The 27,802-nt window shown below is 40.7% G+C and overlaps 1 protein-coding gene across 2 annotated transcripts; it reads right to left on the reverse strand.

Moving 5' to 3' along the window:
• On the reverse strand, positions 1–27,179 carry CUNH8orf58 (chromosome unknown C8orf58 homolog). 2 transcript variants are annotated; one of them, XM_089658689.1, is made up of 7 exons: positions 27,053–27,179; positions 6,501–7,174; positions 5,698–5,844; positions 5,176–5,344; positions 3,723–3,820; positions 661–761; positions 1–541 (listed from the first exon to the last, which is right to left on the reverse strand). In XM_089658689.1, the coding sequence occupies exons 1-7, from the start codon at positions 27,099–27,101 to the stop codon at positions 442–444; spliced, it is 1,338 nt and encodes a 445-aa protein (XP_089514815.1). In that variant the 5' UTR covers positions 27,102–27,179; the 3' UTR covers positions 1–441. The 2 variants fall into 2 exon arrangements, with proteins under 2 accessions (XP_089514815.1, XP_089514816.1); XM_089658690.1 differs by lacking the exon at positions 27,053–27,179 and adding an exon at positions 10,271–10,504.
• Positions 27,180–27,802: the final 623 nt, after the last annotated feature.

Genomic DNA, 27,802 nt, shown 5'->3' on the forward strand with positions numbered 1-27,802 from the left:
TCCCTTTATAAAGACTTTTATTGCCTTGCTGCACTTTGAATAAACATACCAATAAATTATATTAGTGAAACGAATATCAACAGGTTTACTCCAATACATTAAACTGCATTAATTAAATACATGTACAAACAGGGCTTTTGGTATAAATATAAAATGCACACATTGTGCTGGCTGGCAGTTCTCTGATCAGAGATTGTTAACTCCTCCACAATGTGACCTCATTAGTCCTTCCATTCCGTCAGAATGGCTTTTCCCACAGAGCATTTCTTTCATACCACAGATAGCATGGCGGATGAGTAAGGAGGCGAGGTGACGTCCCTGGCAGAGTTTCAGAGCCATTGTTCATTTTCCCAGATACTGGTGAGTCCCTGTGAGGGAATGTGTTACTGAAAGCAAGTCCTTTCATTTCAGTGCATGTGTCTTTGTCTGCAGAAGTCTTTCTCAATGAAACTGGCGGCCATGATTGCGTGGTCTAATCACCAGGCCAGGCAGGAAAAGTCTTTTGGGGTGTTGAGGTGTTCCATCCACAACAGTCTGCATTCTGTGGGGGGAAAAAAAAGGTGATATGGTATCATGATATGGTGACATTCCCCATAGACATTTGTACTGATGTATTCTGTACTGCACCAGACGTTTTGTAAACAAATACCAGCGCTCTACCTGAAGTTGCTCTGAGTCCCGTGAGACGGTGTTGGCGGTGAATTCTTCCCGGAAAATTTAGAGAGTAAATCCTTCACTTTAAACCACTGCGATGATTCTGCCTGTTAAGGATAAAAGACAGCATGATTAGCATGTGGAATAACAACCATAAAAAAAAAAAATTAAACTATTGGTTTGATGAGCTCCATCCCAAAGACTAAATATGGATGATCATATCTGTATGTTTTAGCTGCAATATCGGATTTCACTAGCAAGTACAGGTAAAGTCTGTAATGGCACTTTCACACTGATGTGGTGCAGTCTCCTGCACTGCGGGTTTCTTGTAGGTTAACTGATCTTTGCTATAGACTTCTATTGCATCTGGCAGTTCTGTTGAGTTCTCCAAAAGTGCACCAAAAGTCCTTTATGGAAGAATTTTGGTGCACTTTCAGGAAATATACCAAAACCACCCAATGCAATAATGGAAAATTGAATACTTCTTTTCCTGCTGCCTATCCATGGCAGAATATATATATATATATATATATATATATATATATAAAAGCTAAAAACCATATGTATTCTGCCACGGAAGCACCAGGAAAATGAAAAACTGAATACGTATCTTCCGTAATTTTTGTTTCGTGGTGCATATCTATGGCAGCATACATCTCCACCCACGTACAGTTGTGTTCAAAATAATAGCGGTCAGACATCACTAACCTGATCAATCACTGTTTTTGGTAGAAATGATATTTCTACATGGCAAATAATTTACTAGCAGGTGTAGTAGAGTAATAGAAATCCAACAGACCCAATAGTCATGACATGCATGCTGCTGATTCTGTGTAATTGAATCACTAATTGAAAGGGGCATGTTCAAAATAATAGCAGTGTGGAGTTCTATTAGTGAGGTCATTCATTCTTTGAAAAACAGGTGGCAATTATTGCCCTTATTTAAGGAAGGAAGGCAGCAAATATTGTACATGCTGGTTACAGCGCATTTCTCTCTGAAATTCTGAGGAAAATGGGTCGTTCCAGACATTGTTCAGAAGAACAGCGTACCTTGATTAAAAAGTTGATTGGAGCGGGGAAAACATATAAAGAAGTGCAGAAAATGATAGGCTGCTCAGCTAAAATGATCGCAAATGCTTTAAAATGGCAACCAAAACCTGAAAGACGGAACAACACAAATTTGATATATTTTTCTTCATGTTTTGATTTGGAATAGAATGTGTAGTGTTCCCAATGCATTTGTGTGTATGGAAATAAAAGCTATAAGAAGGATTTTGAGCTTTATTCACTTTTTTCAACACACTGCTATTATTTTGAACACAACTGTATGTATGCTGCCATGGAGGCACCAGGAAAAAAGGTCTATGGCAAAGCACAGGCAACCCATACAAATCCACGGGTACATTGCACTGGTTTGCCTTAACGGTGAGTGTCTGTCCACAGAAAGTGTGGATGGATCGTTATGGAAGCAAATGAACAAAAAACAGTTTGCACTGCCTTCCAAAAAAGTCTGCTGCCTGCAACAAGCACCTCCAACTGTGATTTCTGGTGGTTGGAAGATAGATGCTCTGGTTTGGTCTATGTGTGTATTTGCTATTTTTCTTTGGTCAGGCATGATTATACATCCATCCTCCAATGTGACTGGTTTATATTGAGGAATAGCTCTAGGCAAGTTGCATCCCCCTAAGCTGATAGGGAACAACAAGTTTCTCTACATTGTCACCATTTTCTTTACAAGTGCACTGTATTATCCATTTGCATTTCTTTAATAATTGCCTCTGGCACTTTTTTGTTGGTCTTGTTTTCTTTGTTAATATATCACAAAGAAGTATTGTTTACTGCATTCAAAGTCAAATATGCATTTCTTGGAGAGAACTGGGCTAATTGCATTTCTACACTGGTATTTAAAGTACATTGAGGGCTCCTGTATGACAGTCTACACAAGCTCCAAATCAAGTTCCTATATAATTTAATAATTATTGTTAAATTATTCTATCTTCCCTGACAAGTTCTCCTTCATTTGTGTCTCATGTGCCAACCCCCCCCCCCCCCCCCCCCAAACACCCCCTCCCCAGCTCACAGTGGGACAGTTTTAGCAACAGAGGCAGTTGGCAGGATTAGGTGTGGCCAGCTGCCTATAGACTTGTGATTCGGCAGTGACAATGCTGATAGCCATTCCCCCTGCAACATTTTCTTATTATCCCTTGGTATTAAAATAATGCACAGTCTACATGAAAGTGACAACTCTTCTGTGACACCAGGAGCAGTCTAACATTGTTGCCACCCCATCACAGGAAGCTGCATTAGGTGGACTTCACTGGAAGACTCAACAGGTACTTGTAGAACTTTGCAGAGGAAAATTGTAAGTTCAGATGGACTTATAATTAGGTGATACATGATATGTTTTATTAGGAGGTCATCGGTGACATCGCCAGTACATTTTGTATGCTGTCAATTCAGAGCACTGCTGTGGCCGTGACTCCCATGCACATGTGCGAGATCGACATCCTTGCAACCTGGCCATTCAAACAGCCAGAGTCCGCCAACAAGGAAGCAAGACTGGGTGAAGGTTGAAGCCCTGCCAGGGTGACAGCATGCCGCTGGAAGGCTTTGTTTTAAAGTAAGTCTGCCATGTTTATGCTAGTATGCGGTGCATACTAGCACATAATGGCTTAAACCAGCCACGAGCCCCCAGCAGCATGATCTCCCTGCCACAAACCCTGGTTCTATATAATGAGTACATAGAATCATTCACATCACTTCGTTCCCCAAAGTAGCTTATACAGTACGTGCCCATTACACATGCAAATTCCATGCAGATAGTGTCTCAAGTGGGATTCACTTCTATGACCCATAGCTGCAGGCCAAAGGAAACCATTGTAATGGCTATACAGCTGTGTAATCCTGGCTTAAGCATGAACATCTTATCATAGAGTACCCAAGGGATAGTATGCCTTGAGCACAAACCAATATTTCATGTAAACACATTTTTGATCCTTTTATGAGCTTTATTTCGAATGTATATTGCCGACATGAGTGCCAGTGTCTGCTAAACTACTTCTACTCACTTTGTAGTTCTGATTTGTTCTTTGTCTTTCTGTTTCCTGTAGGTTTGGTACGCTCACATATTGTGGATCCAGTTTGCTGGTTTCCTTGAGGTTATTCTCTATAAATGACAAAAGATGTCTTAGAATTTCAAATAGGCTCATTAAATGCAGTCTCTTAGTTAACTCTCTACTCATTCCAGCTATACTGCTTTCCTGAATAGCCTCAATAAGAGAAGCTGGCTGTAGGTGTCCACATACGTATTCAGGCCTAATCTATGCACTTTTCATGCAACAGGACAATAAAATGCTGCTAGATACTTAACAAAATGCTCGAGAGCCTGCTAGTAGTCACCGATAAAATACAAATAATATTAATGTTAAATTTGTATCTCTCTCATATCAGGTGTATCTATACAATTAAAAGCAATAAACGTAAAAATTTGTATATGAGATATGATAATAATTTTCAAGTCATCTAATGTTTTGTTCATCAGCACACTCTTAGTCCATTGACACTTCCTACAGCTCTGTAACACAAAGCCCATACAGATTTACAGGTAACAGAGCTACAGGCAGTGTTTGCAGAAGCCTGACATTGTACCCGCAATCCACTTATTGTGTGTGCAATGTTCTGCAGGCTCCTGTAAAAAAAAAAAAAAAAAAAAATAATAAATGCACATTTTTTCCCTGCAAAATGCGTGCATTTTATTCTTTTTCAAAAAGATGAACCTAGCCTTTAAACAATCAATTTTTTTTTGTCTAATGAAAAAGTTCCAGCAGAATCATACACTGCTCAAAGTTCAATTGAACCAGCAGGAATCTGCCAAAATGTAAGCATTGTATGGCCAACTTACATCTGGACAAAGCTCCTACTGTCATGACTAGTGCAATAATGGTTATCATGGACAGTTCAGGGTGAACTTCAAGAAAGTACAAAAAATCTGTATCTTTTTGAAGTTAAACAGAGTTCTTGAAGTAAATGGTAATGAGAGACCGCTATCACTGGTCGTAATAGTGTGAGCATGGTTCTTCTTCGTGCTAAAAGAAAGCTCAAACTTCAATTACAAAATACAGAAAAAATGATCGTTCTGAATGATTGAATGATTTTTGAATGTGTAGGGTATAATGTGGTTGGGTGCTGAGAGCAAGACTTCTCCCACATTTTCATCATTCCCGATTACAGTGCAGGTCAGCCTTTCGCAACCTTTTCAGCATAGAGGAACCCTTGAAATAACTTTCCGGTCTCAGGGTACCCCTGCTAAAAATTACGATCTCTACAGCTCATGATACGTTAGTGTGATGGTCAGTGGGAAGAAGGTTCCTTACACTTGTGGTCACTGAGAAGATGTACCCCCCTACTGATATCTAAAAAGATGAATGGTATGGGAACTTGTCCAAGAGGCAGAAATTGCTAGCCCCTAGCAACCTCTGGAGGAACCCTGGTTAAGAAAACCTGGTGTAGGTTAATCCTTACCTGGTTGTCTGGCCAAAGTGAGCATGAACCCAGCATGGGAGCTGGACCTCTTCCTGTAGTGTTGTGGTTGCCAGGTTGCCCCATGGGGAAGGGGGTTATCTGTGCTGTCTGGTTCCAAGTCTCTGGAGTCCCTGGAGCTACCACACACACATGAGTCCAGAAACAGCACCTATAGAAAGAAACAAGTCCCAAATCAGCACATTTTAAATGACACCAACATCAAACAATGGCCAGGCATGTGAACATTTGCTTGTCACATCATTCTTAGTTATAAAGACTATTCTGTGGCCACAGTAAATTACACCAGGCAAACAGCCTCTAAGTGATATCTCCTAGGTGGATTAGCCCAGAGGTCTAGGTGGAGAGGTGAAGGGCACATTGTGTGTATATATATCATTGTACAATTACTTTATGTGCCTGCAGGCCACTGAATGACAGGCTGAAGAATACAACTAATGAACAAGGGTCATCAGCATATTGTATTGTTAGATGCACTGGTATTTGCTGTATGCGGATACTTACCTTGCTTTGCAGTCTCTCCTCCAGTGTTCTCTTCTGATGTTGAAGCTTCTGATTCCTTTGCTGCAGTTCTGCAATTTGCTCCAGCATGTGACAAAGATTTTCCAGATACCGAAGACCATCACCTGGAAGGTTTAGGGCGTCCTGATCCTAAAATTGATAAAAAGCAATGTCAATGTATGAGGAATCTACTTGAATGGGCAGCGCAGTGGATTCGTGGTTAACATTTCTGCCACGCAGCACTAAGATTCTTAGTTCAATTCTCAACCAGGATGCTATCTGCATGGAGTTTGCAAGTTTTCAGTATGCTTCTGTGGTTTTTTTTTCAGTACCTTACCAAACTCCAAAGACATACTGATAGGTAAACTGACTCTAGTAATTACATGTGATATAGAAACCTTAGATTGTAAGCTCCCTGAGGGCAGAGACTAATGTGAACTTACACTATGCAAAGTGCTGTGTAAATTGTCAATGCTATATAAATACTTCTGCTTACCATACAGTTCACTAGAGAGTATATTGTATATATGCCAATCTCTTTTGTTTACTCTATCATGTGCTTGGTTTTAACTGTAGCATAACCCACTGTGCAATTCAGAATAGCAGTGGAGTTGCATAGTTATAGTAGCTTCACCATCATATGTGCATTTTTTTATTATTTTTTTTTTTTATTAGGGGGTTAAGGAGTAGAGGACCAAGACAGAAAGCAGATTTTCAATAAAATTCAAAATCTTCTTTAGCATTAAAAGCTTTTCTGTGATGTACTATCTTGTGTGATGTATGAAGGTGTCATTCATTTTACATACCTCACTTTCTAGAGTGTAGCGAACTGGGCTTCTTGCTTCATAGCCAACAGATTTCCCTCTACGCTGTTCTTTTAGTGAGCCCGGATACTGCCTGATACATCTTGCTGCTCTATTTTGAATGGCCTCCCGGCTACTGCTCCTCTGCTTCCTGCTTCGGAGGATTGCCTGTTCCAGTTTATGGGGCACACTTGAAACATCGTTATTAGGCTGTTTGTTGATACAATATTCCATTGTGTGTACATCCCTAGGTGAATGCATATCAAAGCTCCTGGGACTTTCTGAAGAAGGGTGTTCCACTGCAGCTGTTTCTTGAGAATGTTGAAAATTATCTGGTTGTTCTAAGGGAGGGCTTTTCAGGTTCTGAGACTCCTCAGGGGTGGCATTTTCCAAACTCTCAGGATCCTCAGACGTGGAGCTCTCTACACTTCCACATTCATCTGGATTATAGCTGCTTTCAGATCCATATGGGGAATTTGGTGGCAGCTCCACACCCGAATCTTCTGACTCCGATTTCTCTAAACGATTACGTGTCAAAGTATATCCACCATTTCCCCCTTGATTAGCTGAGGATTTGGGATAGAGAGGACCTCTAGAGATGCTGCAACTGGAAGAAGGATCCATGAGACGCCGATAAACAGCAGTACTTCCCAACAGTACACAACCCTCTGATCGTTCTGTAATCGTGAAAGAAAAACAGTGTGTTAAAAAACCTTGTGCCACGTACATAATGAAATAAACTAGATCATTTGACAGAGGATTCAGCAACAGATTGGAAAGTGTTAAAGTGGTCTTATCAGATAACGGTCATATTGCCAGTTTTAGCATCACAGCCCAAGTTTTTTTTTCTTCCATTGTCCACATACCTCTTTAAACACTAATAAAAATTAAGTATGGTCTTGCTGTTGCAACTAATGACAAATATATGTTTGATAGTGCTTTCTAAATGCATCTTGCTGCAATCTGTGTATTTGTTAATGATTTTTAGAATTTAATATTAACTCACAAAGACAATGATGAGTATGAATCCTCGCAAACTCAAGTCTACTGACCATTTTCTACTGAATCCCTGCAATATTGAGCAGTTTAGATCCTTCATTGTTGGCAACCATAAGACTAAAATGGGCTAACAGCCTTCTACAGTGCTACTGTTGTGTACTGCAGTCTTTCTCAACCTTTTTAATTCAGAAGAACCCCTGCGAAAATGATTATACCTATAGATCATGGTACATAACATGATCAGTAAGTTGCAGAAATAATTAGACATCAAAAGAATAAAGAATTTGAGGTATGTAGTGTAATTGATGCTCAAGGTGGATCATTTCCAATAACCCCATGTTTTATACAGTATATTCATGAAGTTGAAATGAACCAAATAGAATGATAATAGGAAAAGCAGACAATGATATTTGTAATGTCCCATCATGTTAGTGGTCATTGGAGAAGCCCTCTCCCCTTTACATTGGTGGTCAGTAAAAATGTGCCCCAATGATCAGGAGAGAAAGAAAACCCCTTACATTAGTGTTCAGCAGAGAAGGGTCTCTTACATTTATGGCAGTGGGACAAGAGACCACTCACATTGGTAAATAGCTGGATGAAGAATGTCCTTTACATTTCTATTTAGTCAAGAAACCTCTGGAGGAACTATAGGGGTGCATGGAACCCTAACTGAAAAAGAATGATGTACAGTATGGAACTCCATTATTCAAGTGTCTTGTGTTAAGTCAATATGATTCTCAATGACGCAATACTCTTAATCATTAGACATTGACAGTTCCATATTTAGATTTGACTGGACACATCATTTCAGTATGCTGTTGGAATCCCAAGGAGTATGAGTACCGGATTAATGATTATGGAGAGGAAAAAGAATTACAAATGTGTTTGTTAATTACTGATATCAAATTCCTGGCATAGCTGGCCATAGATATTAGAAGGTGGAGGAAGACATTTGGCTTCCCAGCTATTTCTGCCTTCTCCAATACTCAAACAGAAATGCATGTTTAAATTTGTAGGCCTATTTCCAGCTGTTGGGTGTGCTACTGCTATACATGTACAAGTGTATTTCCAGAAGATCCTGTGACCCACAAGCTGTCATGACAACACACTGTCCATACAGTACGCAAAAAAAAAAATTCAGCCTATTTTAGCAAATAGCTATTTCCACCCAAAAAGAGCCCATTCACACTTGTGCGCTGTGGCAATGCACACTAAAACACGTGTTAATGCACACTGAACCTATGTGTGGAAATGCAGCTGCTCTATTTGTGGTGCCATTTATTGTGAATGGAGACCCAATGCATTGTACAGTACAACGCAGTGCACCACAATCCATATAGCATAAAAAAGGGTCATGTATGGTTTTTTAAATCCATTCTGGTGCATTGGCTTCCTATTCAAAATGAATGGGCTGCATTAATGCAATGCCCATTAAAGCATACCATAGCCTACAATATTATAAAGATATTGCACACCAGATCAAAATCCACTCATATATGGGGTACTGAAACAACCTGTAGAAGGTGGCATGCAGCAATACAGAAGAATAAATGTCACCACCGCACCTCGTCTTGAAATAACAAGCATTAATGTGTATGAAATAACGCATCGCAACAGGGCGCATAAGTGTGAATAAGCTGTGGACAATATTGCCTGGGGCCCCCAGACAAAATGAATCTCTGGATTTATATTATGCATCATCAATGTGAATATAATCACTTTATTAACATAATCATTTCATCTATTTGAAATACAGTGTGCTGTATATGAAATGTATCATGGGCTCACCCTGTATGTGTACATATATATACATACAGTATATATTTATTTCATGTACTTGTATAGTACATTCATATCAGTCCCTATTGTACATTCACATCAGTCCCTAACCCTCAAGGGGTGTACAATCTAAAGCTCCCTAACTTACATTCATACATACACATACTAGGGCCAATTTAGACAGGATCCAGTTAACCTACCATCATGTCTTTGGAGTGTGGGAGGAAACTGGAGTACACCCATGCAAGCACAGGGAGAACATGCAAACTCCATGCAGGAGGCGCCATGGTTGGGAATCAAACCCATGACCCATTTTACTGCAAGGCAGACATGCTAACCACTAAGCCACTGTGCCACCCCATATATATATCTACCTCATGGGGTCACCCTGTATGTGTGTGTACATATATATAGATATATATTATCATGGGGTCCTTTGTGTATATATATATATATATATATATATATATATATATATATATACACACACACACATATATGTATTTGATATATATATATATATACACAATATAAAATATATATAAAATTATAGATCTAACTATACTCTCATTCATTGTGCAGTCGACTAAAAATTGGCTAGCAAATCCCAACAATCCTGGGCAATCTTCTGCTATTTCTGCTATTCCTGGCCAGATGATCAGTCGCTTTTACAGCACTCAGATATATCTTTCCTGTCCAATTACTTCCCATCACATAAAATCGTGGAAAGATGGAATTGTGTGTGACAACCTGCAGCTGCCCGTTCAAGAGATGGGAAAATCATCCCTACTACCACTACCGGCGATGTGACCGATTGCTGACTGTGCGATCAATCATTGCCTACACACCGTACTAATGAAATGCAATGCGATCCGCAGCAATCAATGGCTGAAGCATCACTCTTGTAGTTGCAGCATTGCTCAGTGAATAGGGAAGTATAGATGTATATATAGAGGGAGATACAGTATAGAGGTATATAGGGTGCAGTCACGTACCTGTGATGTCTATGGGCAGACCTCAGTCCATCACCATCTGTTCTCCTGTACGATCGGCGCTCACATTGACCTCCAACTGACAATCCCGGCTCTACCTGCTCATTCCTACCTGCGCTGTAGCCCCGCCCAATCTCTTCCTTATACGGCAGTTCTTCACCTGCCGCATTCCTCCTGCGCTGACACAGTGCAGTCTCTGTGCCGGGATATGGGAATGCTGCCAGACCGGCCCGGCCACATTCCTCCTCCCATCTGATAACACCGGTCACATATCTACTGGACACAATGGAGCGCACGCTGGCCTCTCTATTCACATGAATGGTGCTCACCGTCAGCAGTATGCATGATATTTAATCCAAACCTAACACTAGGCAGAGACATTGTCATACTTCTGATGCTTCATACACTTGTATCTGACCCTTGTTTCCTGGACAGCACCATCCTCATCATGGTCCTTCATACCCCTGCATCTGACCCTTGTTTCCCGGACAGCACCATCCTCATCATAGTCCTTCATACCCCTGCATCTGACCCTTGTTTCCCGGACAGCACCATCCTCATCATGGTCCTTCATACCCCTGCATCTGACCCAGGGGCGGACTGACAACTCATGGGGCCCCTGTGTCCTTGCCCAAACTCAAAAAAGCCTATGAAAAAGGTACCGGGGGCATCTTATGGGGCCCCCTACTGACCCCGGGCCCTCGGGAAGTGCCTGAGTTTCCAAATGGTCAGTTTGCCCCTGATCTGACCCTTGTTTCCCGTACTGCACCATCCTCATCATGGTCCTTCATACCCCTGCATCTGACCCTTGTTTCCCATACAGAACCATCCTCATCATGGTGCTTCATACCCCTGCATCTGACCCTTGTTTCCCGGACAGCACCATCCTCATCATGGTCCTTTATATCCCCCGCATCTGACCCTTGTTTCCTGTACAGCATCATCCTTATCATGGTGCTTCATACCCCTTCATCTGACCCTTGTTTCCAAGAGAGCATCATCCTCATCATGGTGCTTCATATCTCTGCATCTGACCCTTGTTTCCAGGACAGCATCATCCTCATCATGGTCCTTCATATCCCTGCATCTGACCCTTGTTTCCCAGACAGCATCAACCTCATCATGGTGGTTCATACCCAGGGGCGAACTTACAACTCATGGGGCCCCCGGGCAATAGGGGATCATGGGGCCCTTGTGTCCTTGCCCAAACTCAAAAAAGCCTATGAAAAAGGTACCAGGGGCATCTCATGGGGCCCCTACTGACCCCAGGCCCTCGGGCAGTGCCCAAGTTTCCAAATGGTCAGTCCACCCCTGTTCATACCTCTGCATCTGACCCTTGTTTCCCGGACAGCACCATCCTCATCATGGTCCTTCATACCCCTGCATCTGACCTTTTTTACCCAGGCATCCCTATACTCATCATAGTCCTTCATACACCTGCATCTGACCCTTGTCAGACATGCCTGTCACTAGACTTAGTACCTGTGTTGACAGACTATGGGCTTGTGCCCAAGGCATCAGTTTGACATTAGTCTGAGATGCTTCTGAGATTTATTTTATAGGCATTACAGGCATTTATATACCGCTGCAAGTTTACACAGTGCTTTATTTACTGTGCATTCACATCAGTCCCTGTCCTCAAACAGCTTACAAGCTAATGTCCCTGTTTCACATACCTACATACTAATGACAAAAAAGACAGGAGCCAATTAAAGTGGTTTTAAAGTTACATTTTTCTTTTAAATAATAAACATGTTATTCTTACTTGCTCTGTGCACTGGTATTGCACAGAGCGGTCCCTTACTTCCTTTTCTGGTGTCCCCCTCCAGCACTCTCCACTCCTTCTCCATAGATACACACAGCACAGTTTGGCCCTGTCCACCTCTCTGTGCTCACATGATATGACTGACAGTAGCAGGAGCAAATGGCTTCCGCTTTTGCTTGTTTCTATGATAATGGGGAGAGAGCCGCTGCAGATGGGCACGGGGCTGGATCGAGTGAGGGTTCAAGTAGGTACCAAGGGAGGTTGGGAATGATAGAACTTCTGGAACATTTTTTACCCTAATGCAGGGAATGCATTAAGTTAAAAAATGTTTTGCCTTTAGAACCACTTTAACCTACCATTTAGAATTCATTGACAGGTGCACTTGATTTGCAGTTGATCTTTTTTTGACTTGCTTCAAGCAGGTTTTCCATTCTAAGGGTACATTCACACTTGCATTTTTGCCCAGACAGCCATGCTGGTATGGTACTGCTACAGACAGTTCTACAGACCGTCAACTGGTTTTCATTCACATCAGATGGGTTCTGTGTTACCATACAAGCCTAATAGGCCATGTTCACATCTTCATTTTTTCCCAACAGCATGTAGATGCAAGAAAATTAGTGTGCGTGCGTGTGAGGGTTCTGGCGATTAACTGCGGGAGCTAGCCTCACTGAAAGCAATGGGAGGCTGGCTGCTCCTGCAGCTAATTGCAATCACTTGCATGTAATCGCTATGTGGCGATTACCTGCGACTGATTTGCCCTGGATGCAGACAGTCTTCATTTAGCTATGGGAGCCAGCAACTTCCCATAGCTTTCAATGAGGCTGTTTCACTCAGTTAATCTTTGGGGCCTCCCATTGATTTTCTCACCTCTACATGCTGTGGGCCAAAACAAAGGTGTGAATGTGGCTTAATAGGCTTGTATAGTAATGCTGAACCCATATAATGTGAACAAAAGACCTGCTGACAGTCTGTAGAAATGTCTGTAGCAGTGCCATTCCAGTTAGCTCCAGCCTGGACACCTGGAAGCGCCTGAAAGCTGTGAAACTCTGCAGTGTGTACCTTCCTGGTTTAAACATGAATATTGAGAAATGTTGGCTTATATAACTTTTCCACTATGCTGGGGCATGACTGTGAACTGACTATTCCACAAGTCAGAATTTGCATACCAATGGGCCCCTGCAGTTCTGTACTGTAAAGGCACTGCAGAATTTAGAGTTATCCTCTTAGCATTGGTAAGGGTAGTTTTGTAGCTCACAGCTAGTGACAGGTGTACTTTAAATGTCTCTTCTTCAGAGGTTTTATGAACATCTCAATTAGAGAATCATCAACTAATGCAACATGAACCAGGGACGGCCAGGGTTTTACATACCTCTGTATGCGTCATGCTTTTAAACATTACTCACACAATCCAGCAATTGTCATAGCCCCAATATAAAGGACTGAGTTTGCTGTTCTCTAACCTCTATATCACCCATATGATGCTGCGCTTCATTGACTAAGAAACTCTTTGTGGAATTTATCCAACTGCAAAGTCACATTCCAGCGACATGAATAATGGTACAGGATGTGACCTAGGTATTTGTACACATAGGGATGGCACCTATCCAGTCCTGTGCAGCAGGAACAGAAGCACTGACAAAATCATCTATACCTAAAGACAGATTCGTATAAAATAAAACATGTATAACATTAGTAACATACACTGGATATCAATAATGGAAATAAGAATACCAGATAAATACTAAACAGTGCTGTAAATCTTTTAAACTTCAAGGATGGCTAAGTACACATTGACAAAGGGGAATTATTATTATTATTATTATTCAGGATTTAAATAGTGCCAACAGTTTGAAAAATGGTGTGAAAAATTGGAACATTACTAGCAATGACTGCCCATTTAGGCGTTCATTTCAGATTAGTAACAAGACCTGAAAGAATCCGCTAATACACACAGAATTTTCCTGATTGTTTCAAAATTGGCAATCAACTGTTAATTGTTCTCTTTCCTCTACCAAAAATGGGACAATCCACACTATAGCTTGAAAGCTCTGGTAACTAACACCAGACAGAAATGCAAAATATGTCCCTGATACTTCTCCCAACTGCTGAGGGGAATATGGCTCTCCTGAATCCATGCTACATATTTGGTGGACGTATCCCAGGGTGTGCAAATTGTGGATTTAAGTTTAAAATTTCCCTAGAAACCTTCTTCACTGCAAACTCCCATAACAGGAACCTGGCACAGTAGTCAAACAAAAATAAAGCATTGCTCCCAAAGGTCCCTAACCCTAAACTATCCATAACTATAAGGTAAAACCTACAAAAAAATGTAACAAAATGTTAACTTTTCATGCCTCATCTGTCAGATGAAGCTTTGCCTCTAAACTCTAAGCAAAGGTTTTTTTGATAGAGTGGTGAGTGGAAAGACTCCCTGTCCAGTTTGTATTGCAACCTATGTCACACTTGAATAAGACTTAACCTTTTTATCCCAAAGGAACGCATTAAATAATTTTCTAGTCTCAGAGAACCCCTGCAAAAATTAACTAATCAGAGATCAGTAAGGAAAATGCCCCCCTTACAGTGGTGATCAGTAGAAAGCACACACCCCTTACAGTGGTGCTCAGAATGCCTCCCTTTCTGTAGTGGTCAGCAGGAAGAGTGCTCCCTTACATTGGTGGTCAATAGAAAAATACCCTCTTTACAGTGGTCATCAGAATACCATCCTTACAGATCCTTGGTGTCCTGCTGCCAGAGGCATTGGGCAAGGAACTATGAAGAAACCATCAGATAGGAGGTCAATTAGCCACAGCTCAAGCAACCCCTGGCAATCTCTGGAGGAACCCTATGGTTCCATGGAACCTTGGTTGAGAATGACTGCCATAGATGATACAGTTTTTTTTTGTTCAACCAGGGCATTGAACTAAAAAAACTGAGCTAACTCCTCCATAGACTTGATATGGATAAGGGCATCCTCCCCACTGAGCTATTGTATTCTGACAGTGGGGAGACTTCCCTTCTGCCAGAATACACAGATCAGTGTTGTAGGTTGTAGCGCACAGCTGATCGAGCGAGGAAAATCCGACAGAGCAGTTGTACAGAAGTCGATTGGTTTATCAACTTTTGTACAACCCGCTGAACCAGCTGAATCTCAATCCATGTATGGCCAGTTTTATTCTCTCTGTCTATCCTGAAAACAGCTGACACAGGGTCTGAAACCGAAGAAAAAACTAAAATGTTTGAGGTGTCCCCAGAACAGAAAATGAAGGGAACTATTCTAATGCGGATGCTTGTTTTGGTGTCAACTATGTAAAAGAGATTTCTCATTATTTCTTATTATGCATACAAGACAGGAAGGGAAGAGAAATCTCTTGAACTGAATGCAAATAACTAAAAAAACCTGAAGGGGGTTTACCATTTCCTACTACATCCAGTGTAGAAAAATCACATTGGCTTTGATACACTTTAAACTTTATACTTATACCCAGTGGGCTGAACAAAAAAAAACTGAAGAGTTCGGGAGGAGCTTGCTGTACTAGCTATCCAATGTTAATAAGCAATCTCCCTGCTGATCTATTGTGTTTTGACAGGGACTGAAACGCCAAGCCACCCCCTACCACCGGAACACACTAGTTAGCGCTCTCAGCTATTGGTGGCCAGCACTGATCGGATGCTGGTATTCCAGCATGCCCATTCGATAACCGTACTTCTGTCAGAAAGACGGGTGTACACCCGGGCCGAATGTTGGCTGGTTTCTGCCAAACCGGTCAATATTCAGTTCGTGTGTATGGAGCTTAACACTAACCTAACCCGGAGCTGTCACCACCAAAAGATTGCAGTTCCATGGACCAGCCACAGGGCCAATGTCTCCTCTGAAAAGTCATGACCCATAGGGTTATGTGAGAAATCCTCAATCATAGGAGTCATGAAGGAAAGTGACCCTATCTAAATAGGATATCTATGCAAGATGGGAATAGTGGCAGAAAGCATGTAATCAGTCAGGTCTGGTTTTATGTCTGATAATGGGCTGTACACTAACCTTTCAAGTATAGCAGAGAGGTAGACCTCCAGCCTATTAGCGGATGATAGGACACAAGTTACCATTGCCTGGTGGAGACGGGCGTCGAAAGAAACTTCTGTCTATGGCAGACATGTTACAGAACATATACAGTGTATATAGAATCTATTCAAAGAGACTGCCATCAGACAGACATGTTTGTCCACATCTGATGTTCCAAGTGTCTGATAAATCCCAGACATGGATGAAACTTCCCTCAGGTTACAGAGCTGGGTGGAGATACCCAATACAGTACAGTTACATTAGAATCTGGTGGATTTTCTAAGCAAGTTATGTTGGCTTCCTTTACATGATACAAACATTTCATACATAATTGCAATAATTTGCCAAATATGTCAAATATGATTTTTTTTTCAACAAAAACAAGTGTCAGATATCTCTTTCAGATCTTTTTGTTGTGTTATTTTTATTTGTTTACCTAAAATAGAAAAAAATCCTGTTTCCTCTCCATAGAAGACCATATATTGGGAGACCAGGCTGTCCAATCCATCTTTTTCTTGACTGCAGCTTGCAGATTGCTTTTGCTGTCTGTTATAAAAGACAAGTTGAATGGACACAGCTGAGAGAGGACTTGGCCGGCAGCCCTCAGTTGAGATACTTCATCACACATCAATCAGAGTGGGACTTGCAGTCAGTGATACATGCTGGGCACTATATATTTTTATAATCCCTGTTCAGATCTGTAATCACAGCATTGTCTTCCAGCACTGACTTTCTTTGAGGCTGTGAGATGTCATGCGACCAAATGCCAAGACCCAAAAATGACAACGTGCAAAGACATGTCACAATAAATCATGCCCTTTAGTAACACCCATCTATCACCATGCCAACTAATCAATGAGAAATGCGGTTGTGATCAGGATTCAATCAAGCTGGATCTGTAATTGGAAGACCTTGTTGCTACAGTCCCAAAGATTCATTAAAGAGGCACCGACATCTCTAGAACACCCAATCCATGGGTCTACTTGGCTCATGAGTGAAAATGAAGGTGCTACCAACTAATTAAATCTGTGCTTTCTTTTCCAAATCTGTGTTTTTAACATTATTGCGGTTTTACAAGGCTATATGGGCAGTACTGCCACTTTTTCCTTCAGTTTTAAATTATTTCCTTGTAGTAATGTGAGGTGTATGACCATAAACATTACGGTGCAAATATACAGTCTAGTTAGAGGGGTCTCTTAGAATCTTCCTTTGGCTTTTAGGTAGGCAGATATCCACTCATATACTGGACAGAATTTATGAAGGATATGTTTGTCAGTGCCATATCTATTTTGTGAGCCCCTAGGCTAAAATAATGTGTAATCCCCTCCCCTGTCCCTGAAAAACAAGGATCTTTTCAGTCAGACAATGTCCATATAAATAAGTATACTCTACATGTACCAAAATGTTTATTTCCAATTTTTTACGTAAAAATTGAGACAATATGATCAGTCTCTAGCATCCTTTCTCATGAACCTGGGAGATATACTGTACAGGTGATGCCAAAGGTCTGTATCCAAGGGAGGATGGGAACCTTTGACATGGAGGGGGCAGAAAACAACCAAGTGGTCCTTTATTGGTAGAGACAAAAGTCTCCAAACTAATCAAAGTGTACTACCAAAGTACCATGGTGCCTCACGGATTGGTGGTCATAGTAAAAGGTGGCTGGTCCTATAGAACATGGTTTACTGATCTTTACATCTTCCTTTTTCGACTTTTGCATTTGTTCACATGACATCTCAGAGCCACAAAGGAAGCCAATGCTGTGACTGCAGATCTGAACAGGGATCAGGAACCTACATAATGCCCAGCTACATAATGCCCTGCATCTACATAATGCCCAGACTGATCGATGTCTGAATGGTGAAGTATCTCAACTCAGGGCTGCCAGCCAAGTCCTTCCTCCTCTGTTTCCATACAGTTTGACCTTTATAACAGATAGCTAAAGCACTCTGTAAAAGAAGACTAATTGGACAATTTCTCCATACAATGCCTTCTGTGGCAGAGAAATAGCAAATGTCCATTATTTTCCCCTTTTTGCTTCTATTGTAGGTACAGAAAACTGAATAACACAAAAAACAATCTACATAAAGGATGCAAACCTGTTTTTGTTTAACTGTAACTCAAACATGAAAAAAAAATGTATTTGTGGAAATATTTCAATTATGTATGAAATGCTTGAATCTTATAAAGGAAGCCAGGGTAGCTTGCAAGAAATTCCACCATATTCTGATAAAGTAACTGTACTGGGTACCTCCACCCGGCTCTCTAATTCCATTCATGCGTGGGAATAAGATATTTGGAGCATCAGATGGAGACAAATATGATGTCTGTCTGATCACGTACCTTTTAGTCTAATACTATATATATATTTTATAACTTCCTCCTTGTTTCACCTTAGACAAAACTTTCTTTTCACACCCGTCTCCGCAAAGCAGAAGTAACTTGTCTCCAGCCATTCACTTATAGGTGGTATGCCCTATCTGCTATACTTGAAAAGCTAGTCTACAGTGTCTGTAATGCAAAACAAAACAGTAGTAGTAGTCATAAAACCAGATCTACTGTAAGTGTTTGCTGCACTCTGATTGTGACAGCCACCAGGCCCACCTTGCACAGATATCAAATTTAGATAGGGTCATTTGCCTTTATGGCTTCTTGTAATTGAAGGTTTCACTTTGCAACTGTGATAGAATATAATTAGCTTGGCAGATCCCTCACTCCTGCAATGGGCTGGAGCACATTGCCATGAGATTTCTAAAGCCCAGCTTTCCCAGGAGGTAGCAGTGAGGTACAGTGAGGGTTATTTTTTTTTACCTTTTATTAGTGAAAGCTTTACTTTTGAGAGTTTATTAAATTAGTTCAACTAATGTGCAGAGCCACTATCCAATACCCAGTGGGTGATCTATCTATCCAATAATGCCTATGTGGTCATAAGGAGGCTCCATATTGTCCTCCTTGACTGATAGTAGATTTGGCAAAAATTCAGACACTATTCCTCACTCAACCTTCCATGTTATACACCTGTATCTGTTCCTTTGCCAATAGGCAGAGCAAGAGCATTGAGAAAGCAATAATCCACAGCAGGCGAATGTCACCTTTAAATTGAACCTTCATTAAGACATGGCATCATCCTAACCCTCTCATCCCTGAATTACACTTTTTTTTTTTGGGTAGTAAGTACCCTTTCAGTAGGTGCTCGCTCCCACTTCCTCATCACATCAAACATCCCAGGAGGCCTCAGGGCAGTCTCCGCAAGTCAATGCATCTTGTGTATGTGCAGTAGGGAGCCGGCTATAATCGATCATGAAGTCACAGCTGACCCCTGAATCCTGAGATGATGGCGTGGGAACAAAAACTGTGGTGAAGACTTTGGGTTCTAAGAAGACAGTGCTGGAGTTTTTGGGCTGTTAAGTATGTTTTTTAAAAGTCAGCGGTAATACTTGTAGCTGCTTTTTTTTTTCCCAAAGAAATATTTCTAATAGGTTGCTAAAATTTACTGCCCTGTGCAACTTGATCTTTGCCTTATTGAATATAAACTTTACCTATTTGCTTATGCACCAGATTCATAGACAATCCTAAGAACAGATATAAATTCCTGACAGCTGTTCTATAAACCTTGGACCTCTTTTTGAGAGGAGTCTGAAATGAGAACTGTCTGTGTTGCTCTTCATTTTCCAGTGCAGGTTTTAATTTGATCTCATTAGGTTTATCTGACGAACTGACAGTTCTGTGGTAACTGACTCAATAGAACATGCAATTAGTGGCTGAACATTAGATTGAGACTCCCTGCACATCTCACCCTCGCCTACATGAAACATTGTCAGTACAAGCTAATTATAAGATTAAAAAGACAACTACAGATTGCAGTAACACCTTCCTTGAAACACTTCTATGCAGATGAAAATGAACTGCCTTCACAATAACACAATTGTAATACAATAGGGTCCATCACACCTCTTTACATTCAGGATTTCTGTAACTTGTAAGGATGACCCAGAAGACCATGTAGTAGAAAAGACTCTCACAGTAGAAAAGAAACTATTACTAATGTACAGATGAGATTATATTAAAATTTTAAACTCACACTTACTGTACATCAGCCTTTCTCAATTTTGTTACTCCAGAGGAACCCCTAAAATAATTTTCATTTCTTGAGGAACCCTTACTAAAACCAATTCATTGGGGGTATATGGGAAAAATGTCTCTTATTTTGGTGGTCAGTAGGAAGATTGCAACCCACAGTGGTGGTCAGAATGCCAGCTGAAAAGATAAACTGGTGTCATGCTCTTGGCTTTGTGAAGTAGTGTTGACCCAGAAACTTGGCTGGTGCCATCAAATAGGAGGACAATCAACCACAGCTCAAGGAACCCCTAGCAACCTTTAGAGGAAAGCTAGGATTCCACAGAACCCTGGTTGAGAATGACTGCAGTAGGTATTCAGTTAGATAGACATTGCACTAACAGCCTCCATTTTTAAAGCCTTACCACCACTTTTTCAGCAGTTGAGCAATGGGGGAGATTTACTAAAACTGGAGAGTGCAAAATGTGGTGCAGCTCTGCATGGAAACCATTCAGCTTCCAGGTTTCATTGTCAAAGCTTCATTGAGCAAGCTGAAGTTAGAAGTTGATTTGCTACCATGCACATCTGCACAAGATTTTGTGTATACCAGTTTTAGTAAATCTCTGCCAAAGAGGTTGATTTACTAAAAATCAGGTGCAGCTGTGCATGGTATATAGTTACATAGTTAGTCTGGCTGAAAAAAGGCAATCGAATATTCCCTGGATCAACTTTACCTATAAATGTTAGTATCCAGTTATATTCTGTGTATCTAAGAAAGAATCCAGGCCTTTTTTGAAGCAATCCACTGAGTTGGCCAGAACCAACTCTTGAGGGAGTCTATTCCACATCTCTCACTGTGAAGAAACCTTTCCGTGTTTGGAGATTAAATTTCTGTTCCTCCAGACATAAAAAGTGCCTCTTTGTCCTCTGTGATGACCTCAGGGTGAATAGCTCTACACCGAGTTCACTATATGAACCACTGATGCATTTATACATGTTGATCATATCCCCCCTTAACCACATGCCGCCCAGCCACTGTAGAAATACGGCGGCAGGCCGGCACGGGCAGGCAAAAACATTTTAAAACGTGTGTTTTGTAAACAGGTAGGGCGTGCGCGCGAGGCGCGCCGCCGCCCTACCTGTCCCACCGATTACAGCCGCGGATGTCAGTCGCCGGGTCAAAGCCGGTGGCAGCTGACAGAGAGCACAGCTGCAGTAGCTGTGCTTTCTGTCAGTTCCCTGACAGCTCCAGGACAAGCTGATCGGGACAGAAGAGTTTCTCTCTCCCGATCAGCGGTGTCCTGTGCAGTACACACCCCCGCCCCCTAGTAAAACACTCCCCTCACACAGATAACCCTTCCCTGAAAAATAAACTTAACCCCTTCCTCCCCAGTGCCATTAGTACAGTGTCAGTGTTTTTTTCTTTTGCACTGATCACTGTATTGGTGTCACTGGGGATTTCAGTGACCCCAAGTCAGTACCCCCCAATGTCAGAATGTCCGCCGCAGTCCTGCCATAAGCCGCTGATCACCGCCATAAGTCCCTGATCGCCGCCATAAGTCGCTGATCGCCGCCATTATTAGTATAAAAAAAAACTAAAAATCCCAGTATCTTTCCCTCCATTTGTAAACGCTATAACTTTCACGTAAACCAATTAATTTACACGTATTGGGTTTTTTTTTTAGCAAAAACATGTCGCAGAATGCATTTTGGCAGAAATTTATGACTAAATTTGATTTGTAAATTTTTTTTTACTGGACATGATTTCAGTCCAAAATATTGTTTTTTTTTCCTCAAAATTGTCAGCTTTTTTTTTATAGCGCAAAAAATAAAAACCGCACAGGCGATCAAATACCACCGAAAGAAAGCTCAATTTGTGGGAAAAAAAGTATGTAAATTTCATTTATGTACTGTATTGCATGACCGCGCAATTGTTCATTAAACTAGCGCAGCGCTGTATAGCAAAAAAATGGCATAAATTGCAGTATTTATACCATAGTTTGTAGACGCTATAACTTTCACACAAAGCAATCAATATACACTTATTGGGATTTGTTTTACCAAAAACATGTAACATGAATACATTTTGGCCTAAATTTATAACCAACTTTGAGTTTACTATATATTTTTTATAGCTGAAAGTAAAAAATATTGTTTTTCTTCAAAATTTTTGGCCTTTTTTTGTTTATAGCGTGAAAAATAAAAAGCGCACAGGTGATCAAATAGCACCAAAAGAAAGCTCTATTTGTGTGATAAAAAGGACGTAAATTTCGTTTGGGTGCAGCGTTGCATGAGTGCGCAATTATCAGTTGAATTAGTGCAGCGCTGAGTAGCAAAATGAGGCCTGGTCATTAAAGTGGGTAAGTCCTCTGGAGGTCAAGTGGTTAATCTCCTCTTCTCAAGAGAGAATACATTCAGTTCCTCTAATCTTTCCTCATAGCTGAGCTCCTCCAAGCCAATCAGCTTCTAAATTCAGCTTCTTCAATTTAGCTATGACAAAAAAAAATGGAAGCTGATTGGTTTCTCTGCAGAACTGGACCAGATTTTGCACTTTCCAGCTTTGGTAAATCAACCCCAAGGTGTCTAAATAGGACAATAAGCAGATTCTGACCACACTGCTCTGTACACGTGGTAATTTAACAGATGTGGCCAGACACACCCCCTCTCTCCCATAAGCCTGTGTGATGAGGGTGTGTTCATTATTATTTTTATTATTATTATACAGGATTTATATAGCGCCAACAGTTTGCTCAGCGCTTTACAATATAAAGGGAGACAATACAGCAACAATACAGCTCAATACAAGAGGGTTAGGAGGGCCCTGCTCCTTGCAGCTTACAATCTAAGAGGGAGGGGCTGGTGGTACAAAAGGTAATAACTGTGGGGGATGAACTGATAGAAGGAATAGAAGATTCTGTTAATAGCTGAAGGCATGATAGGCTTCCCTGAAGAGATAGGTTTTCAGAGAAAGTGGGCAGAGTAGGTGATAGTTGGATAGATTGGGGTAGAGAGTTCCAGAGGATGGGGGAAGCTCTGGAGAAGTCTTGGAGACGAGCATGGGAGGAGGAGACAAGGAAGCTAGAGAGCAGGAGGTTGTTGGAGGAGCAGAGAGGACGGCGTGGGTGATATCTGGAAACAAGAATGGTGATGTAATTGGGGCAGAGTTAAAAATGGCTTTATACATTATTGTTAGTGTTTTGAATTTTATTAGTTGGGCAATGGGAAGCCAGTGGAGGGATTGGCAGAGAGGGATAACAGATAAGGAACGGTTAGTAAGGTGGATGAGTCTGGCAGCAGCATTCATGATAGACTGAAGAGGGGATAGCCTGCGATTAGGTAGGCCAATGACATAGGAACTATAGTGAGCGTATTTCCACTGAGGGAGGAGTATTTTAAGTATTTGTAAGCAAAAATCAGTTAAAATTTAGAATATGCAAGGTTAAAGGAATATAAAGTGGGGAAAAAAGGTGTGAGACGGATTAGAAACAGAGTCTGGTTATTATTACTATTGAGGAATATTCCTCTTACTTCCAGTTGATACAGGAAGTGATGGGAAATCTCTCTAATGGAGACACAGACAAACAAAAACCCATTTTTTATAGAGAGGGGAAGTTATTAGAACTTCTGACAGTGTTGTTACTGCTGTTCCTTGCCTTTCTCTTTGGATGACCACCCTAAGCACAAATCTGAAGCATTACATTAAAGCAGTAGTAAACTTAATAAGGAGAAAAAAAAATAATCTGCACGGCAGTATTATAGTGTGATATACATCACATATCTTGAAACAAAGTCCTCCAGCAGCACGCTGTCACCACTGAAGGTGCTTCCATCTTCACCCAGTCTTCCTTTAGGGTTTGCGGGCTCCATCAGCTTGAATGGCCAAGCTGCGATGACGTCATGCAGTAGTCCCGGCTGTGGCACAAAGCTCTGAAGGAAGGGCTCAGGTAAGCTGTTCTTTCAGAGAGTATGTGCTGATGATGTCACTGGCTGCTGCTCACTGCAATATCTCCTAAATGGTGCATGTTTAGGAGATAGTTATTTAACCTACAGGTAAGCTTTATTATAAACTCACCTGTAGGTAAAAATAAAAATACAAAGTTTACAATCACTTTAAGTGATTTCCTGTCCACAGGAACCTTCATTCTATTGTCATCATAAGTTGACTTTAAGTGCAAAGTTGCCATGACACCATATTTGTGAAGCTATTGCAGTCATACATGAAGTCTGTGTGTTGCAGTGTGATGTGACATTACAAAATGTCTTCAAATATTTAATCAGGGACCACATTCACATAGTATATACACAAAGCAAAAATCCCATGCAGGGGCGGACTGACAACTCATGGGGCCCCCGGGCAATAGGGGATCATGGGGCCCCTGTGTCCTTGCCCAAACTCAAAAAATCCTATGAAAAAGGTACCAGGGGCATCTCATGGGGCCCCCTACTGACCTAGGGGCCCTCGGGCAGTGCCCGAGTTTTCAAATGGTCAGTCCGCCCATGATCCCATGGGACTTTAACAAAAACATGCATCGCTTGTATAGATGGCAAAAGAACAGCACCCCACAGTAGTGGAATTACACACAATGACCAGCACAAATTACCAAGAAGAAACCTACAGTAGGTTATCAGTACTTTAGAGATTAGATTAGTAGAAGACAAGAATATTAAGCACTTATGTTATTTTTGGATGATTAGACAATGAGTGAGTTATGTCTTAAATGTATAGTCAATTTGATTGTAGATATACTGCATGTTGAAATGTGTTTTTATTACAAAATATATGAAAAATATTTTAAAAATTACATTTCAAATATACTGTATGTCTTTAAAAATACAAATCTACATTTTTGGAATGCATTTACAATATATGTAAAAATATAAGTTAAAATTACTTAATATGTAAAAAAAATCTGAAGAATATATTTAAAAAGTATATATTTTTAAAAATATATTTTTTAAAAATATATTCTTCAGATTTTTTTTACCATATAAAAAAGTCATTTTAACATGTATTTTTACATATATTTGTATATGCATTCCAAAAATGTAGATTTGCATTTTTAAAGACATACAGTATATTTGAAATTATTTTTGTAAAATATTTTTCATATATTTTGTATTAAAAACATATTTCAACATGCAGTATATATATATATATATATATCCTCTGGATCAACTGTGGGTATAGGATTATAACTTTTTTTTATTTTCTATGGTTGAACTGGGTGGGCTTTTGTCTTTTTTCAGCCAGACTAACTATGCAAGTATGTAACTATATATTTATTGAAATATGTTTTTAATATATTGAATATGGCCAAAATTGTAGCATTTAAAATATATGGCAATATATTTGGGAAGAATATTTTTTAAATATATTTTTCTTTCATATGGGAATGAACAGTCCTCATTCTATGCTCAGAAGAAGTATCAAAACACCCTAGATGCTAATTTAATATGTAACAAAGTCAATTTAAACCATGTTTAAAATCCAATAGCAATCAGATATCAGTGTTTTTAATATTGAGTAGTATATTCAAATGAAAGTTGAATCCTGATTGGTTGCATGTTCTTCTTTTCAGCGTATTATAAAACAGACCAGAAAGCATTCTAACAGCTTAAACGTATGGAGGTCGCCCAAACTCATGCAGGCTCCATTCGGTGACATTTCTCTGGTTATTTTTGTCATCTGAAAATACCAGTTACCTGGATTTTTTGGGCTATAGGCAGGGGTGGACTGACAACTCATGGGGCCCCCGGGCAATAGGAGATCATGGGGCCCCTGTGTCCTTGCCCAAACTCAAAAAAGCCTATGAAAAAGGTACCATGGGCATCTCATGGGGCCCCCTACTGACCCCGGGCCCTCGGGCAGTGCCCTAGTTTCCAAATAGTCAGTCCTCCCTTGGCTATAGGACACTTGTTCAGATTCAGTTAAACAAAAACTATTGCTTTAGTGTGACAGCCAGGGAGCTAGCATTTTCAGAAACAGTCAGCAATGACATCCTTCAAATTCACTTAGTACAGGTTTCTTTAATATCTATACGTAAGCAATAAATTTTTTTTTTTTTTTACTTTTAAAGGAACAGAACATCTAGGCGGACATTATTGACTTTTCCTTCTAAAATACTAATTGTCTGACATCTATGCTAATTAAATAGCCTCAAGACTAACCTTGAATATGTATGTAAATCAGGAGTTCTGATTTCACTCTGCTTTTTCAATGTAAGGGCAGCTGCCTGTATAAATCAATGACAGGCTGTGGCTTTAGACTGGTAACCACAACCCAAGAATTTACCTACATACAGGGATAGAGGAGCCGCTCGATTAGGTATTATGTTGCCTCCTAACCATCTTTTTTATTTCTTAAAAACCCACACCATTGTGCTGAAACTATGTGGATTGCACGCATTTGCAGGTCAGTTGCCTTGCAGCCTCATTTAGGTAAATAGATCACATTCAGCAGGTGGTACCTGACTCAACTGTGTGCTTTTACCACCCCCAAACACAAGTGAAAATGGACCTTAGAGTGAACCAGTCACATGTGAAGCAAGATTCAATCCTTTTTAAGACATTGTTTTTACATTTTATATCCATGTATCAATGCTGAGTAACCAGCAATGGAATATAACAGGTTTGGGCTCTTTCTATTTAATTCTCTGACTCCACAAGAGAGCTCCTGATGCTGTTCTGTGTCTGAATTATTCAAAAATCCAAATCCTTAGTGAAATTAGTATAACACTTTAATCTTGACGCCACAGGCTCAGAGGAAGCATACCTCTTGACCCAATTCAAGAATTGCTACACATGTTTCTGCACACAGGACATCTGTAGGAACAAACCAAATCCAATATTTTTCCTTTAAAAAAATGTATCTTTGATTTTATCAGTAAAAATTCCTGTGAGTTACCTTCACTCCATAGCGCCCCGAGGTTCAGCTTCCTGTGGCGGCCCAGCATCTTGCTGCGATAGATGTACAGACTGATAGCTCTGCTGGCAAGAATTCCTCTTGTGCTTCAGTATGTGAGAAGGACTGTTCAGCAATGTGGGAGAGAGTGTGGGATAGTCAGATAAAAGACCCTCTGTGTGTGTCTCTGGGAGGGGTCATCCATGTCAGCTGGCTGGAGATGGGAGGTATTGAAGGGGGGTATTTAGGCTATTAATGAGCTTTTATGTCTTTGGAAAACTCTTTTGTCTCTTCTCACACTGCCAGTTGAAAAAAAAAGAAGAAAGAGACTTAGGCCTGTAAAAGGTGTGACGTCACGGTCTGCTACTGTTCTCACAGGCCAGACCTAAGGAGCTCACACTCTAATATAGACATAATACAGCGAGGTGTCAGGTCATAAACAGATGTGCAGGTACATAATGGCGAGGTGTCAGGTCATTGTCACATTGCCTACTACTGCTGTCATAGGCTGGGCCTTACTAGGCCTACAGTGAAGAGAACTGTGACAGTCAAGGCAAATGTTCCCATAGACCTGACATGTTCTAGTGTTAACACTTTGACACCAGCATGTTGCAGGAAATGTTTAGTGTCATTCTGTGCGGTGGTCCTAAAAGTGAACCTAAGTATTGACACTTTACTAGAGTGATGCTCAGCTTACCCACATACAACTGTGTGGCCATTCTCACTTTTGGTGGTTCAGTATACCTTGCTCCC

Source organism: Staurois parvus, unplaced genomic scaffold (assembly GCF_062004578.1).
Source record: "Staurois parvus isolate SC_StPar_1 unplaced genomic scaffold, SC_StPar_1.0 ptg001090l, whole genome shotgun sequence".
Taxonomy (NCBI): Eukaryota; Metazoa; Chordata; class Amphibia; order Anura; family Ranidae; genus Staurois; species Staurois parvus.